The following is an 18,510-nucleotide window of genomic DNA, read 5'->3' on the forward strand; positions in this document are numbered from 1 at the left end:
GCGGAGTTTAATAGCGTCTTACGTGGGCCTAGTCTGGAAGCCCAATTTCCGCGGCTTCTTCTAGGGCTCGTTGCGTTTTCTTTTCCCGCTCTCTCTGCTTATTTTTCAGGCCTGGTTTAGTTTATAATTTTTTTTATAAAGACATCGTATCAAATATATGAGCACACATTTAAAGTATTAACAGTAGTCTAATTATAAAATAAATTACAGATTCCACGAAGAATCTGTGAGACGAATCTTTTGAGCCTAATTAATCTGTCATTAGCACATATATGTTACTGTAGTACTTATGGCTAATCACGTACTAATTAGACTCAAAAGATTCGTCCCACGATTTTCTCCGTAACTGTGTAATTAATTTTATTGTTTATTAGGGGTGACAATTTTTCTCACGGGGCTGGGCCCATCCCTACGGGGATGGGCCGGGCTGGTTCTGTACCCGCGGAGAATCGGGGCTGGGGTCTCGGTTCTAGGTCGGGCAGGGGTGGGGATAGCAGTTCACCCGCGTGTGACCCGCGGGGCCAGGGAGGTATATTAGACTTAGGGGACAGTAAAACTTACAGAGCCAAGCCCATTTTGTCCATCATACTTGCGGGCCAGCGGCGACGGCGCGGTGCGTCCCGGCAGCGCGGCGAGGCGAGGTGGGTTAGGGCAAGGCGGTGCGGTTGTGCTACTGGGCGGCGCGATGGCCTGACGGCGGCGCCCCAGGACGGGACGACCTGGCTGAGGCACGGTGCGGCCGCGCGGCTGGGCGGTGGGCGGCGGCGACGCATTGCGGCAGCCTTAGCGGCGCGACGGCCCGGCGGCAGCACGGTGCGGCGTGCTCTGGTCTCCAGCGACGACATGAGTCTCTCCTCCCTTTCTCTATGAACGGATTCTCGGGTATGTCGAGGCCCTGTTCGGGTATCGGGGATCCGCCGGGGCCAGGGGCGGGGGAGGGTTTCGCTCCGATTTTGGGGCCGGGGCTGGGGATGAAATTTGGGGGTCGGGGCTGGGGCTGTTCTTGCCCAACCCGACCCTGACCCGCCCCGTTGCCACCCCTAATGTTCATGTATATCTAGTGCTCTATTTAGATGTCTAAAAATTCGATGTGATGTTTTTGCAAAACTTTTTGGGAACTAAACAGGGCCAAAAATATTATTTTGTGTTTAGTTCTCAAAATTTTTTCCAAAAATATCACATCGAATCTTTGGACACCTAAATAGAGCATTAAACATAGATAAAAATAAAAACTAATTACATAGTTAGGGGGAAATCGTGAGACGAAACTTTTAAGCATAATTAGTCCATGATTAGCCAGAAGTACTACAGTAACCCACATGTGCTAACGGTGGACTAATTAGGCTCAAAGATTCGTCTCGTTGTTTCCAGAAGAGCTGTGAAATTTATTTTTTCTTTCGTGTCTAAAAACCCCTTCCGATATCTAATCAAATGCCTGATGTGAAATCAAAAATTTTTTTTTCTCCCACTAAACACCCCTTACACAAGTTGTTAGCACTTGCGTAGGCCAGCTTCATGAATATATTATTGTTTTCGATTGATGTGGTCACTTGGATCCCTATACTTATCGAAACTGGTTGACTTCATTCATTTATCCCCAAACATCGAAATAGGCTGCCTTCGGTCTTATCCTAGATTCTCTCATTTTTCGCGCATACTTCTTAATGCTGAACGGTGTACTTTTTGCAAAAAAAAATTTATAGGAAAACTGTTTTAAAAATCATATTAATCTATTTTACAATTTTTATAATTAATAATTAATTAATCATCAACTAATTTATTATTACGTTTTACGAGATAACTAACCATCCTTCGCCACTCCCGAAAGTGGCCATAGTCAAGTTCATCGGTTCATATACTGGATGAGTAGTTAGGTAGGGGAGCCTCATGGAAAATTGATCTCAAGAGGTAGAACTGTAGAAGGTCCAGGTTTGTTCATGAATTTTTTTTGCTAAGCACTTTGGTGAAGAACAAGAATCAGTAAACGTAAAATATCATTTTGCGTATCTAACTAAAAGTTAAAATACATTATTCTTTTTCCCAAAGTATTAATCATACAGGGGCGCTGTTTTCTATCATCACCTGTCCGTATGCATTCTATTGAAACTTTATCAAACCCCCCCCCCATTTTCCGCTTGTTCGTATGTTTATAAACCAAAATTTGAATTTCCAAACCTTAAATATAGAGTTGATTTTAGGATTTTACCCTTAAGTTTATTTTAACAGTATTAGCTTTAAGATCGCTAAGAATATATGCCGTTTGGTTTTTTTAATGCCTCAGATAATTGTCATATTTTAGTCAAAATGGCCAGCTTACGGTAATTGAACACAAATTTGCGCATAATAGTGACCCCTCATAATAATTATTGAAGTTACATTAAGCTACACGAAGAGATATATTAAAAAATCAAATCTCTTGCTATGCTATAGACAATTTATCTAGAAGCTCCATATTATAATCCGAGATTTGATTCTAATTCAGTCCGAAATCAGATTTACGGAGAACGATAATCATAGAATCAATGAGTCCATCTAACAAACAGGCCCTTAAGATCTTTCCTCACACAATATAGAAAGTAGCCAACACTACAGTGGAAATGAACCTCCATAACATCAGTAAGTGCATCTAAATCATTAGCATATTTGTATATTGCAGATACAAATGGTAGTCTCGACAAGATTAACAATACGCCGGCAATATTCAATATAGTCTGAACTCCAAATGTGCACTAATATGTTGCCGCTGCTAGAGACGGATAAATGAATACTTACTTCACTGATAACTTATTTCAACTACAGTCAGGGGAAATCTAAGGTCATGATGCAACAAGGGTCCAGATCCCACTCATGACTATGTGTTTCTCTTCTTGTTTATCTTCCACTGCTTCACCAAGTACTTTGCTACCTCTGGAATAGGGGCTTTACGATTCTCCCTGAAGTTCCACAGCTCAGGTTCGGGATACCTGCCGCTAGGATTATATTCATTCAATTCAAGAAGAGCCTTAACGACAATATTATAAGCCTCATCCCCATATTGCACCCTCAAAGCCTGCAGCTTCTCATCATCTTCCTTGATTATTTCCTGAAGTATTGGATAACAAGTTTCAGCACAGATTATCTGTGGAACCATGCATAATTTTCAGCTTTACTTTGTCAATATTCGATATTGGACTAATAGATCAGGTCTGTGCCACCTTGTTTTTGCAAAAATATAAATAATTATACAAAGGGCAAAAACTATTTAAAGTTCAGACATGTAAAACATTCAGAGAGGTTATTACAAAATAATACAGAAGCATGAATGACCAAGGTACATGAGTTATGTATGCAGAGTATTTTATTATAACTCAACTTCATGCATCCACGATGACAATTGACGAACTATAAATAATATTGCTAAAATTGGAACTTCATTCCCTGCAAACACAGATCCAGATTCCAGAGTGAAGTAGCTCAAGCTAAAATAGTACCCTCTCATTCCAAAATGTAAGCGTTTCTAGAATTTAAATCTTATACCAAAATATAAATATTTTTGGCACTATTCACGATACTACTTATCTCATCAATCACCTCCCATTCAAAATTTTCCCATTTTATCCACACCAACCATCCCACTCCATTATATTCCTCATTTATTAAAGTTAAAGGGCACTATAATATTTGTCTCACCATCAATCACTGCTAAACAACCTAAAAATACATGCATTTTGGGACGGAGATAGTAGTAGTTAACTCCAAGAGAACAATTATTTGGATTTTGAGCCATTCACCCCATCTTTTTGCTTTTGCTTATGTTTATAAGCTAAAATTTGAATTTTTCAACCTTAAATTTGAAACTGATTTTGATATTTTTCATCGTAGTTTATTTTTCAGCCTTTGCTTTTAGATCGCTAGGAATATGTATGTAAAAGTTTTATTCACAAATTATTTTTCATTTCCAAATACGCTATGAAAGCGAAAAGATGACCCCGATTATTTTAGTCTTCTCTTGTATTCCTTAAAGTTCCTATTTGAATGATTTTCTGAAAATGCCACCATACACAAAAAACATACTCCCTCCGCTCCAAAATATAACTGCCTTTGCATCCTGACATGTTCTTTGAGATACTACTTTAACCAATAAAATTTATAAAATAAGTTATTTTAAAGAAAATAGTTGCATATTATGATAGTTTGTTTAATAATAAATCTAGTAAAATCATTCTTACTTGATTGATCTTTTGATTTTTTTTTTTGTTATTAATAGTTAAAATTCAAAATGTTTGACTTAACACTATTCTAAAAGTAGTTATATTTTGGAACACAAGCAGTGTATTTTAAGTTTTAAAAAAAGGTGTGCTGCCCTCCCCGTTTATTGAAGGCAGAATTCAGCTACTCAATTTTCAGTAGCAAACTAACATATTTATTTTTTTCATGTGGAGTAGAAAAGCAACATCCAACTAAGAAAAGAATTTACAGAGCTAGTCTATCAAATACTACAGAATTGTCCACACTACTGGAACGGAGGGGGTGGGGGTGGGGTGAGGGGTTAAGTCAGCAATTGACTGCTCGTTGTTGTCAGCAAATTATGAGTAATAATTCTTAGAATACTTACAAAAATTCATGGCTATATATCATATAGTTATGAAGCAGATAGGAAACAAGTATACATACCTTTGTCTTCCCATCAGTCTCGATAACCTTGAAAGGATGCCATTCTGGTTTTCTTAGCTCATGTTCCCATTGTGAAATAAGAAATGCCAATTCCAACTCATCTTGTGGCATTTTCTTTTTGCATACATTATGAAAAGCTTTCTGATCTAGCTCACCCATTCTTTTCACACCTATAATGGATCGAACTCCTGCCATTTGTTGTAATCCCTACACGGCAAGTGAATGGTTCCCCGAAAAAAGGTTGAGCATAACACGAGCTATCACAAGTTCACAACAATTTTCATAGCAAAGTAAATAGTAATAGAACATGTACATACAATTATCAGTTCTTTCTTGGCTTCTTTCAGCTCATCATTGGTCCTTCGTTCCTTAATAATCAGAGTCTGGTTAAGAGACTCCATAGACTCCATGTCATCATCTTTGTTTTCCAACTTTTCACGCAACTCATCAAGTTCACTCTTCAATGTTACATCTTCCTCATATCCCATCTGCTTCATTACCTCTAATCTTCCTCTCAGCTGTTCTATTTCCAGCTCAAGTTTTTGTCTAGAGTCTAACTCCTTTTCCAACTCAACTTGCTTCCTCAAAGCATCTTCTGTCTCTTTCTGCAGTTTTCATTTTGTGAGAACGCATTTCCTCCAGGAAAAGATAGAAAATGTGGGAAAGATATACCTTATGTTTCTCAACAAGCCGCAAAAGCATGTCATCTGCCTTCTTCTGCTTTAGGTTTGCTAAATTAAGAAGGTCATTGTCCTTTACATTCTGTGAGTTTTGGACAGCATAAATAAACATCAAGATCAAGCAACAATGACAAAAACATAAACAGTTTCTCTTCCTCAAAAATATAGAAATACCTTCTCTTTCTCTGCCATGAGTTTTACTCTGTCAATATTAGTTTTTGTAGCCAAATAATCAAGTTCCTTACATCTCCGGTCAATTTCATCTTTCTTGATCTGCAGTTCTTTAGACAGTCTCAGGTTTTCATTAATTATTCTCCATGAACTTTTGCGAGAATCCTGCTGCAATTTTATTATATCTGATCACAAAAAAGAGCAATGAGAGACCAAGAAACTCAGTAAGTACTAAGTATAGGCTAACATTATGCTGCAAACAGATACAATGACTTGTGCAGATTTTGGCACATTTACATGTCGATAAAGCAAATACGACAGTTTTTAGTATATAATATGCTGTAGAAACATAAACAAGAGCCAGATAATGTACAAACTTTGGTTGTGCTCTTCAACCAACTGATCTTTGTCTTCCATCATCCTATCAAGTTTCATGGCATTTTGGTTGTTCATAAACTTCAACTTTTCCAAGTGTTTGTTCTTCTCTTCGATTTGGTGAGCATAGTAATCTATGCGCTTGCCTTTCTTTTGTTCACCCTCATGCTCCAAATCACGGACGGCTTTTAGTTCTCCATTTTTCCTCAAGTACTTTCCAGTTGGCCCAAGAGAGTTATAGTCATCAGTTCTGGCAACCCATCCATAAAGATCATCTCTTCTGCAGTTTGTTTTGTTCCAGTTCTCCACATTGAAATGCTTTTCAAAAGCTAATGCATCCTTCAGTCCAATCCAGTTTTTAGCAAACTTCATAATAGCATAATCTACTTGGTCCTTTGTATCCCAAAGGAGTGTGACTTGGAGTGGTCTGAATCGTGAGAACCGTGCTCTTAGTCTCTCCTCACTTTCCCCAACAAACCCTCTCCCTTTCAACTCAGCTGGCAGATTAACCAGAATACCCATCCATGGCCATACATACTTCTCGTCATTCTCAGTAGGCTTATTCTCAACAGTAGCAAGTTGCAGAGGCGATTCCAATAGGCTGGCTACATCAACCTTCAAATAGCGAGCAAGAGCAAGGTGTGTGGCCTTAACTTTAGCTTTGCGCTTCGAAGCAGCCCCTACTCCTGAGGCATGCTGCAGAAGATCCTTCGAGTTGTAATCCTGCTTCTTCTTCCCCAGGCAGAAAGGGCAACGAAATGTGCTCTCGCCATGCTTCACTTTCAATTTTCCGGCTTTCAACTGATTGTAAGTTTTTTTCTCGTACACGCCGATGTCTGAATCACTAACATCAGATTCATCTGCAGAGCTATGGTCCATTGGAGGTAGAGGGAGACAAAAGCCCTGAGGATGAACACACGCATGAAAGGTTTTTTTACCATCCTTGAGATGAGATCGTACTTAGAGGTACTACATTTTTCAGTGTAAAAAATTGCTACCTCAAGTCACTAGGTACCTAGAGATACTAAAATTTTACACCAAAAATTTGGTACCTCTGGATACTTTCTCAAAGAACTTAAGACCATAAAATTTCTCAAAGAGGAAGGAAGTCAGTGTTACCAACTTGGCTAAAGGGGCAAACTATAGTAATAAAAATATGTAATCAGTTCCATACTATTGAATGGAAACCTTGCTATTCATTTCAAACATTTCCTCCTATCAATGCTAGGATAACTCCAAAAAAATGACAGGTCAGCTGATTTTTGTTATATCTTTACCTATTTACAAGAACAATCTATCTTAGGCCAGTAAAAACGATAAGGTAAAACAACGGTTTATCCATTTGATATGTTCGTTAGGAAAGGAAAAAATACTATATATTTCTCCGATGATCAGCACTCAACCAAAATTACCCCACAGACCAATGATATCAGTTGACAAGATAAGCAAGTAAACGGAAAAAAGAAGGGGATTTCCCATCCCCAAAAGCCCACATGAAACGTTCTGCTCTAGAGGTGAGAATTAACTTACCCAACAAAGGTTATCACTCCCAGAGATCGAAGTGATCAGCCAAGCAAGAGCAGCAGAAGACGACGGCGACAATCTGAATGCCTAAAGATTGAAGGGGAAAAGGTAGAAAAGCTACACCAGACCAGATTTTTTTTTCCCCCCTCACCAAAAAAACCTCCCAAACAAGCTTGGGCGACCGAGCAGAGCAAGCAGGCATGGCAATGCAGCTCCCCACCAACGCAAAAATTGGTAAGAAAATAATGTAGCTAGCTCCATAGTGGAGAACGGAAATATAGTTATTGATTTCGATTATTTCCACCAATCAATGCTACGGTAGCTCCTCCCAAAAAATAATAGGTGAGCTGAGTAGCTCATTTATGTGCTTACTTTATTAAGAAGATAGCAGATTTCTCAGGCAGGTGAAATTAATGACATTGAGCAGCCAGATTGTTCATGAAGGATATCAATTTCTTGACCGAATTTGTTCTGCTCCGTTCTGTTCACTCTTCACTGGGATATCAGCTGGCAACGTACGCAAGAAGTAAAAATCAAAACAAGAAGAAGAACCCGAACTGGTTCTGCTCTAACTTACCACAAGGATTATTGCAGAGATCGGCCAAGTAGACGAACTGACGACCTCGAGAAATGCCTAAAGATCAAAAGGAGAAAACATAAAAAAGAAGAAAGAAAAAGCGGCATCAGATTAGGGTTTTTCTCCTCACCAAAACCCCAACTCCCAGCAATCTTGGCCGAGCCAAAAAAAAAAAAACAAGAAGAGAAAACCGCAACAAATTAACGCAGACCTCGAGAGAGCTGCTCGTCTCTCCGGGATGGGATCGCTGCTCCGCCTCCCTCCGATCGATGGATGATCCCCTCCCACTCTCTCGGTATCTCTCCTCTTCTTGCGTGGGTGGGTGGGGTTGTGGGTGAAGCTGAAGGCTTCGGATGTGGACGACGAGGTCGGGCGCCAAGAATGGAAACGCGAGGTGGGGCCCCCACGGCGTGGGGCCCGCCGTGTTTTTCCTTTGAAGGGAAAATTTAAAAAGGAAAAGGTTAGAAAAATATTGGTTTTATATTAGTACTAAAAAAATATCTGTGCGTTGTAACGGACTTAAATAAAACTTCATGTAAATCTTAGTACTTAATAATCCTTTAATATTGCTTAGCTTAAATAAATCTAAACTATTCTGATTTTCCAATTGTGGAGATTGGGTTGGCGCCAACAAAAGTTTCTACTTTTTAAGTAAACATGAATTTGAATAATAAAAAGCTTCGATAATACTTAAAAATGCATCCTGATTAATGAAGCACTGTGATCGCTTCAATGGATTCTTGAAATAAAAAATTGTACCAATACATAAAATTCATGACTTATGGTTATGGAACAAACATATACAATTTTTTATATTAGTCCTGTACTGAAGCACCATTTGTGTGCGGTGAGTGACTATCGTGCAACATTTAATTTGTAAGATTTGTGCTAGCAATGTATAGCCACCCAGCCCATATAGCTGTACTATGTAGCTACTCCCTCTGTTACTAAATGTTAATGTCGTTGACTTTTTTATACATGTTTAACTATTCGTCTTATTAAAAATATATAATTATTAATTATTTTTATATCATTTTATTTATTGTTAAATATATTTATATATATATATATACTTTACATATTTTACAAATGAATTTGAATAAAACGCATGGTTAAACCTTTGTAAAAAAGTCAACGGTCAGTAATTAATAAGTTGGTAGGAGGAGAGTGATAGATAAACGGTCAGTAATTAATAAGTTGGTAGGAGGAGAGTGATAGATAGTAGAGTAAACAGTAATAACTCTGTCTGCCTGCTCAAGATCATCGCCCGTATCTCTGCTTAATCTCGCTTTTGATCGCTTATATTCAGATATGCATATGCTCGATCTCTGCGCTGCCAGTGCTTCATGAGATCATGCACCACATCGTCTTGATATAAATATATGCATCATTGGCTACTAGCTACTTTCTAATTTATTTTCTTCCCTTTTCTTTTTGACAGTGCAATGCTACAAAATACTGAAAGTATTGTATTGCAAAATGTATTAAGGTGCGTACTAATTTTGATCATAACTTACTTGAATTAGTTCGTGAATAACACATGAGCATAGTCTCTCCGTCGATCAGAAATTGGGGAGGGGGGGGGGGAATGGAGAATGAACCTGAAAAGCTACTTGTCTAAATTCATCCCCCCAAAATTGATCTTTTTGGATAGATAGAGTAATACGTGTATGTATGGAAGGTACGTGGAATTGAATAATTTAATTGTTGTGGATGTCAAGCAAGGGATATATACTGGTGAGTGGTGACAATAGAACGGTGGATATATACAGTGTCTCATTGTTTTGGCAACTTTAACAAGTATATCTAGGCATGAATTCAACAGAATATTAATAAATGCTGATGATTATCTAGTAAACGTAAACGGTTTATCTGTAAACCAACGTGTTTCATCAACAAATTTACCAAATCTGACAAATCAAACAGATCGGATCAAATTAACAATCATCGGACTTAACCGGGCCAATATGCAATCCGAGCCAATATGACTATAGATGAAACTATGATTTGTAAACCTTGACAGATTAATTGATGAAACAATATGATAATATTGGCTAAAACTCCAGTAAAAAGAATATACAGGCATTTAATCTAATATATAAACGTGAATTCAAAAAACGCAATTGATCAGACTAAACCGAGACGAAAGTCACGAAACCACATTTACTTAATTCATATTGATAAACGCAAGTAAACTCAAGCATAAACCTTGATTAAGGACAAGCCATCACTTCAAGCTAGAATATAGATTGAAGTAATCACAAACCTCAGATAAACCATCTAATAGATTAGATAGAATATCAGATTGAACCGAGAAGTCTTATCTAATCGATCTGACAAGTTGACAAGCACGAACTTATATTGCAAAGTTGATTAACCTTATGCCGAGAGCTCGCTCTATCGAAATAGGTGACGATGCGCCGAAACAATTATATTGATCTATAATTGATGTCCCTATTACAAACTACGGGTTCGTATTGATCTATAACCGATCACAAATAGATATAGACTCGTATATGTTAACTAACCTTAACAAACAAACTCTTTTCTTTCCTAATAAATAAATGTCGAAAATAGAAACTACTATTTACACATATACGTGTCCGTATGGACTATATCTCTTTCCCGTATCGTTTCCATCTAGTTTGTATCCCAATCGGACTCCTTCCCTCGTCCGATTCGCTTATCACCTGGATTCAATCTTAATCCAATTCAACCTTTAGTCCAATTGTCTCACCGGTCTGATTCGGTTTATTTTTGTGCTTTAGCTTCTAATGGCTAAAATCCAAATTTTATCATTAACACAATTATGTTTAACTTGTTATTTGCCCACTAAAACTAGCTTTATGCAAAATTCGAACCTAGAGACCCACTTTAAGGTAGAAACATGCCTCTCCCTCCTCTTGTATTTTTATGAATTTGGGTCAGGATTGCGAGTACAATATTGTACTTAATCCATTGCATGTTATTCCAGGAGAGGATCCCAGTGCTGAGTTGTGTGTCTTGTGTGGTCACTGTGCTCCCAAGGGTGGAGAGAGCAATGACTAGTTCTTGCAGTTTGGCTCTGAAGTCCCAGAGAGACATCCTAGAGGGGGGTGAATAGGTGTCCTAAAAATTCTTTCAAATCGCAGCGGTCAGTACAGGGGCTGGACCGTCCGGGCCTATGGCCGGACCGTCTAGTCGGCACTCTCAGGTTGGGCCGAGAGCTCTGGCCGGACCGTCCTGGTTAGAACATCGGACCGTTCGGTCAATGAAAAATGCAGACTTGACAGTCTACCTTTTCGGTGATGTTTCTGGGAACGTGATGTGATTGTGTGTGGAATAAAACAGCAGAAAGATCGCATGAACAAACAGAACACGAAATCATAAGAACAAAGACACGAGAGATTTATCCCGAAGTTCAGATCTTTCGATCCTACTCTCCGTTGAGGCGCTCCTGCGAGCAGGATCTCTCTCGATCCTTTCCCTCTCTTGGCTTTCTCCCACAAGGCCAACACGGGTCTCCGAATTCACACCTAGGGACTAGCAACCCCTTTGATCGACCACGAAGATCAAGATTAAGGCGGCTTGCCCAGCCCTAGATTGCAATTCGCTCTACCCTGCAGCCTTCTATGAGAAAGCACAACAATCCACTATCAATCTTACCTATTCCCTTGGGGAGGTTAGGCACCAACCTTCACAACTTGCTCCCGGGCGATCCACATGAATCGGAGGCTCGCGGGCGACGCCTAACCGTCTAAGAGATCAATCTCCAAGAGTAATAGGCCACCTTGACTCCACATGCATCCATCAACGCCCGAGAATGAACACTCTATCACTCATTAACCTTAACACTCTCTCTAAGACCGTCCTGCCACCGGACTGTCCGGCTTGGGGCCGGACCGTCCACACACTCGACTTGAGCAGGGGAAGGACCAAGGACCGGACCGTCCTGTCACCGGACCAAGGGCCGGACCAAGGACCGGACCGTCCTGTCCCTGCTTCAGGAAAAACAACATAGGCTACAACTAGACCTAAACTTACTCCACTCGGGTTAGGCTTACCTCCAGGATGCATACAGAGATTCCAGTGACCCCTCTTAGTAGTACGGAGTTCCTACGACTCAAAAGGAAAATAATAAAATACGCCTTCGAGCGCCTTCGTCTTCGTAGAGCCCGTCGCTTCGGGTCACACATGCTCTAAGTTTGATCAAGTAATCCTTCAATCAAAATGATCTCTTATCTTCTCTGCAATCACAACTCATTAGTGCGCACATGCTTGGCTAGCATTGTCATTAATCATCCAAAACTTCGTTTAGGGGCTAGATGCACTTTCAGGCTCTTGATCGGTCGGTTTGCCCTAGTAGTGGTTATGGCACCACCAATTTTACTTTATGCTTATGTGTTTATTATTTGAGATTTCCACTGCTACTTTTGTGTTGTATGTCGGGACTTTGGACTTGTTATGTCGTATGTACCTTGTTGCACCGTATTCATTGAAAGCGGGACTGCTCGTTGAAGATAAGAGTATGTCGAACCCATATGTCGTCTTACCATGAGTCGATTGTATCCATTGGGCAAATATAGGTTCGTTCAAGATTTTTGCACTTTTGATAATGATCCAACTACTTGCGATGGAAGTGCGAGGCTAGTCGCATTCCTGGTAACTAGCTAAGCATGAGTAACAGGTTTTGATCACTTGAGATAATAGGGGATAGCACTTTGGTCTGAGTCCACTGGAGTATGTATCGTTTCTAGTCGCTTCCTTCATGCGGTTTGACGTGCATATGACATGATGGATTGGCAAGCTATCTTATGGTTATCTCTTGTTCTCACTACTCGGTATTTCAGTTATTAGCAGAAGGTGTCAACCGGGGTCATGGACACATTGAGAACGAGTGGTTATTTATGCTGGTGGATCCCAGTCCTCTAATAGTATGTAGTGATCACGTTGGGCACTGGATGATATAATACTCGGGGTGTCCACAAATTTCAATGTTGGATCATGAGATCACTAAAATATTCTGAATGGTCAAAATATTTTTATTTTGGATAAGATTTGGTTAAATTCCAAATTTCTTAAATGCTTTATATATATATATATATCTATACTATTATAAAAAGCGGTAACGATTCTGCCAGAGTTTTTCGTCCGTCATCCACCTGGGCCGATCAGTCGCGCGTGGGCCGCCGCACGTGGGCTGAGCGCTTTCTCCCGGCCTTGTTTGCCTACGATATTGGTACGTCGTCTACTTGGACCAACCAGACGTGCGTGGGCCGATCGGGTCATTTTCTCTGGGCGTCGTGGACGGAAACGAGGACGAGCGATGCCACTGCATGCGTGGCCCACTGGCTGAGGAGGCTGGTAGATCGATCCAATCGATCTCTATTTCTCTTTTTTGTTGCTTAAATAGATGACAGTAATGAAAATTCGACGTTCCAAATTTATTTAATCACTATCAATTCATCCAGGCTCTGATTAATATAAGCTTAAACTCTATTTTGTACTACTCGACGAACCCTACGCGTCCACGGTCTCCGATCGTCGATTTTTTTATTGCTTAAATAGATGATATTAATATATATATCCAACTATCCAAATTTATTCGATCACTATCAATTCATCCAGACCATGATTAATACAAACTTAAAGTCTATTTTGCACTACTCGATGAACCCAACGCGTGCACGGTCTCCGATCATCGATTCGAGGAATGAAAAGTTGAGTTTTTTTACACCTCCTATTAATTGTTGTCGAAAAAACCATATTTGAACACACATGTATTACAACTTAGCTACAATATCTTGAGGAAACTGTGATGCCGGTCTTGTCTTTCTTAACTTCGGTTCGTGACAGGTAAGTCGTCGTCTTCTCTTGTGTTTCTGCTTTTTATGATGTATTTTATCTACTTTAGAATTTGGCACTAAATAGTTGAATTCTTCATAAAATAAAATAATAGTGTTATTTCCGTCCAGTTTCCTGTCTGTTTTCCATGTTAAAAAATTCAAGTTTAAATACAAAATCAAAAAAAGAGAAATTACATGTTAGTTATAATCTTTAAACAAGCATAGGTCAATCGAGCATCTTTATAACTTTCCAATTTTGTTTAAGCCCATTGCAACGCATGAGCATTTTGCTAGTATATATATAAACTTATTAGGTTTTATTATTTTTTGATACAAATTACTTGTAAGAATTTTAGAAGTTTGAACAAATCTTATCTAAAAGATAAATATTTTTTATTGGAGTAAGTAGCATTTTTGGGTAAATTCCAAACATACACTTGTTAATACTGCAGAACAAACAACAGGCATGTTGTAAAAAAATCTCTATGTTAAAGGTAATCTAAAAATTATGCTCTCTCGTATGTATCCATTCTCTGAGTTTGCTCGTCTTCAGAACGTGTGGAACGGAAACTAACGGTTTCCTCATCTATTTATTATCTTGATCCAAAGGGAAAAAAATTTGGTAGGACTGAGGTCCTCCGCTTGTGCTTGTACGAAGGACGTTGTTACCTGTAGGGACACGTGTGCTATGCTTGTCAAGAAACTACTACAGCACCATCAGCTTCTCGGTGTTAAGATTTTGACAATTAAGATTTAAATGTATCGACATATCAAGACTGATGATCGAATATTTTGCCATTATTTACAAGGTTTGAGTTTCCACTACTTTCATCAACGTTGCAAGTTTTGTTGTCGGGTTATTTTGGCTTACTGTAGATGGATATTAAGACCTTATCTTCTAATTTGATGAAAATTTTGTACAAGTACTCAAGGTGGTTCTCCATGTACCGTTTCACTCTTAGAGCGTGGCTTCCATATTAGTATAAAACTATTTAGGTTTAACTAGATTAATTGAAATATTAATACATATGTTTTTTATATATATGTCTAAATTCATTAGCACACATGTAAATCTTGTCAAAAACAGAAAATCTTATAATGTCAAAGACAGAAAATCGTATAATGTAAAATGAAGGAAATATCTTAAATCTCAATTTATCTAATCACCATACGAGCCTCCGCAGCCACGACTTACAGTGTCTTCGAGAGCAAATCCCTATTTACTTTGTTCCTAATGGCATCAAGTAAATACAATCTGAGAGGACGGAGGCAGGTTTGCTTTGAGATTATGACAGGACACGTGTCGTACGGGAGACAACATCCTTCGGAGGAGCATAGGACTTCAGTCCTAGCGAATTCTCTTCCGATCCAAAGACCTACTCAGTACTCACTTCCCTCCTCGACCAAAATTATCATTTTATAATCAACCACTTCAACGTTATGGGGGTATTAGATCTCCTTAGAAGTTCAAAACTAGTCTAAATTACTGTACGAAATGCTAGCATCGCAAGAGATTCTGCACCTCCATTGTATGTACTTCTGAAAGGAACAAAACTCGTTATAGCAGTGGACTCTCCACTCTCCAGAATTTCAGATTTGACAGATGTCAACATAACACAACAGTATTTGTCGCGGCAGACAAACTTCTCTCTCTCTCACACACACACACGCACACTCGGTTTTTCTTTTTTAAGTCACAGATCGAGATGCAAAAAGTATTCAACAAAGATCATGATTCCAAGCAGGCTAATGTGACTTTATCAGGCCTACACCGGGACAAGATCGCAACACACGGATCATCGGCTGTCCAGTTTGCTCCGTCTCAGTGTCTTCACAAAACCCTGCATCCACAATGATGATCGTACAGAGAATCTTGAAAGCTCACTTCTTCGACGCACCAATGTCTGTCTCGGTTCGCGGGCACGGCCGACGTGATTCGTCCACGTGTCACAGACCCCACTGCAATGCAAAGGATCAGGCAAAACCTGAACCTCTCCAAAAAGTCTGGTGCCAAGTTAGCGAGCAGTTGGGTGACAGACTCAGTGCTCACAGCTATTAAGATAATGGTTTGCATCTAGATTATCCTTGCAGATCCATCCTGATGCAGCTTCCATCAAACTGACACTTCTCTGCATCATTTAGCAGACATCACATGTGGTTTTTGTCTGTTGTCCGTCGTAGCCTGTCTGGCACTCGGATTTTAATCGGGCAGTCGTTTGTTTTGTTGCAGCCTGTTTGCTTTGTTCTGCTGCTGGTTGTTGATCTGAATGTTCTCTGAAGTTTCATGGTCCTTGTGTTGCTCAGATGGCTTCAAGCTTCCTTTTTTCCCTGAGGGAATTGTTCAGACATGATTATGTGAACAAGAATTTTGTCAGTGTCACTGAAACTCTGAAAGTACTGCCGATTGCTAAGAAGAAAGAATATACTACGTAGCATGATCTTCATGACGACGTTAACTTGACATTACAGAGTAATTAGGTATAACAGAGTCGCTGTCAGCACAGGCCGGAGGCGTCATACACTTTTTCCATTATCTTAAAAAATAGAGTCGCTGTCTATGCTGAAAGATTTGCGTGCAAAGTGTTCCATCTGTTTTCCTGCATTGTCTGCAATGTTTAATTTCAGGCCAAGGCATGAGCAGGTTCCATGACACTTCCCTGTTGAAAGACATGATAAGCTTTACTTTATCATTAGGTGGCAACGCTGCTTAAATTATAGCAAGGAAAGTACAACTACACGCATCTGAAACTGCTCTTTGTTTGTGCCCTAGAAACCAGCCATCTATGATTGCTTGCAGAGTTGCAAGGTTTCAAGCTTTCAAGCGAGTATAAATAGCTCATAGCTAACCTGTCTCTGCATGTATCAGACTTCAGACCAAACCAAACCCTTCTCTTCTTCCCATCTGTTTCTTCTCACAGCTGGTTTGCAGCCTGCAAGAACACAACAGAGGATATATGGATCGTCATCACACGATGCAGATAGAATTCCATGACCTGAAGCATTGCAACCCAGGCTGCAGTGTAAGGGTCAGGAGCGGTGGTGTTTCGCAGGTCGCGTTCATACTTGCTGCCATTGCCGTCGTCTCCTTGGTTTCGCCTTCCTCCGTGCAGCACACCATGTCTGCCCAGCTCCATGCGGTTGGCAGCTTTGTCATGAGCAAGAAGGCGCTGTTCGTCCTCTCCAACGCCATCTTCCTCTTCCTCGCGGCCGATTACTACCGCTGCTTCTTCAGCTTGTCGTCCCCATCCACAGCTGAATTCACAGCTCGTGAACAAACTGGTGTCCTAGACAAACAAGATCATCTTAATAATGTGAGAGCACCTGATGATGAAATGCTACCAGGGGAACAGATGGCTCGTGAGGCAATGGCAATGCCGTCGCAACCGGAAGTGTTCATGCTTGATGGAGGAGAGGTGAACAGCGTCATCCAGGAGAAGGTTGTCATCGAGGAACCAACCTGTGGTGCAGCTGCTCAGGAGCTGGAGAAGTTGGGGATCGATGAGCTGAACAAGAAATTCGATGAATTCATCAAGAGCAGAAGAAATAAATGGGAAGAGGAGGCTGGATTGCAGTAGCAGCCAAAAGGAAACAGTACAGCACCATTTCAGAGGAGTTTGATGTAATTCTCCTCTAGGCTCTTGTTGTCATCACCTAGATCTTGATGACTACTGGTTGAGATGAGATTTTTTTTTTGTTTTGCTTTTTTTTTCCCTTTTATTGTAATTATTTTAGCATTAACCCAGCAACTCTACTGCTAGAGATTGCTTGTGGTGTGGTGATGTCATCTTTTTGTATGCAATATTCAGTGAAGAATAATAAGCTCATTTTCACAAGAGTATCATGACACTGCAGTCAATCCTCACAAGTTCCAAATTTGCATTTTAGAGAGTTTATAGAAGTACCTCAATAGCAGTGCAGTCAGCTAGACATCACAGGAAATGAGGTCAGCATATCTGCATACGGGCCTGCACTTTCTACACAATTATACAAAAGATTAACAGAAAAGGAAATAACTCGTGAAAAAACTGCAAACAGTATATATGATTAAACCATACAATATTTCTAAAACTATTGATGTTCTGATCCAACAATATGAAAGAAGGTTCATCAGCAAACTTGCAGCAAATCCAAATTCCAAAACAGGCAATTATAAAAGAGGACTGCCTGCAACTATGTAACCATTAGCTAAGTACAAGATAATTAACAGCTGGGATTAAAACTATCAAGTTCACTAGCTGCTACTTCAACCTCCTTGGATTAATTTATGTGAGCATATGCCCTATCATCCTCGTTTGACTCCCCCACGATAACTGACCAGTCGCGTAAAATAGGCAATTCCTATAGTTTATCAGAATATAAAAAATTACTAATGTTTGAGAAAGTATATCAGTGTACCAAATTTTTAACTTTCAAGTACTAGTACCTCAAAGTATCCAAGTGATACACTAGAAAACATATTACATATTGGTACTTTCTCAATGATCGTAAAATTGACGAATCAAAATAGTTAGTACTCAGAGTTCAAATGAAAACACAGTAATCTCAATAAGTTGACCAAGCTTCATAAAATTGTAACTGAATGAGTCCTCATAAAAAAAAAAGATCACAAACCTCCTAGTCCTAGGTGACTGTAAAAGAGCAACAAAAGCAGCAACTGCATGTACGTTGCTACATAAACCAGTCTAAAACAAGGCTGAAAATATTT

The 18,510-nt window shown here is 39.6% G+C and overlaps 1 protein-coding gene across 1 annotated transcript; it reads right to left on the reverse strand.

Annotated features, from left to right (window-relative positions):
• Positions 1-2,477: 2,477 nt before the first annotated feature.
• LOC102703566 (factor of DNA methylation 4-like) lies at positions 2,478-8,315 on the reverse strand. Its single transcript, XM_015835665.2, has 9 exons — positions 8,192-8,315; positions 7,981-8,037; positions 7,776-7,910; positions 5,882-6,782; positions 5,508-5,689; positions 5,326-5,415; positions 4,971-5,258; positions 4,654-4,860; positions 2,478-3,082 (listed from the first exon to the last, which is right to left on the reverse strand). Exons 4-9 carry the CDS (start codon positions 6,756-6,758, stop codon positions 2,852-2,854), a joined length of 1,875 nt encoding a protein of 624 aa, XP_015691151.1. The 5' UTR covers positions 6,759-6,782; positions 7,776-7,910; positions 7,981-8,037; positions 8,192-8,315; the 3' UTR covers positions 2,478-2,851.
• Between the last annotated feature and the right edge of the window lie 10,195 nt (positions 8,316-18,510).

This window comes from Oryza brachyantha, chromosome 3, assembly GCF_000231095.2.
Source record: "Oryza brachyantha chromosome 3, ObraRS2, whole genome shotgun sequence".
Lineage (NCBI taxonomy): Eukaryota > Viridiplantae > Streptophyta > Magnoliopsida > Poales > Poaceae > Oryza > Oryza brachyantha.

Bases quoted from the DNA above. Each gene is read 5' to 3' on its own strand.
- LOC102703566 (XM_015835665.2), bottom strand. From the start codon at position 6,758: ATGGACCATAGCTCTGCAGATGAATCTGATGTTAGTGATTCAGACATC. The intron at 5,690-5,881 runs GTTTGTACATTA...TTTTGTGATCAG, and splicing joins GGTTGAAGAGCACAACCAAA to ATATAATAAAATTGCAGCAG. The intron at 4,861-4,970 runs GTATGTACATGT...CTTGCCGTGTAG, and splicing joins CCAAGAAAGAACTGATAATT to GGATTACAACAAATGGCAGG.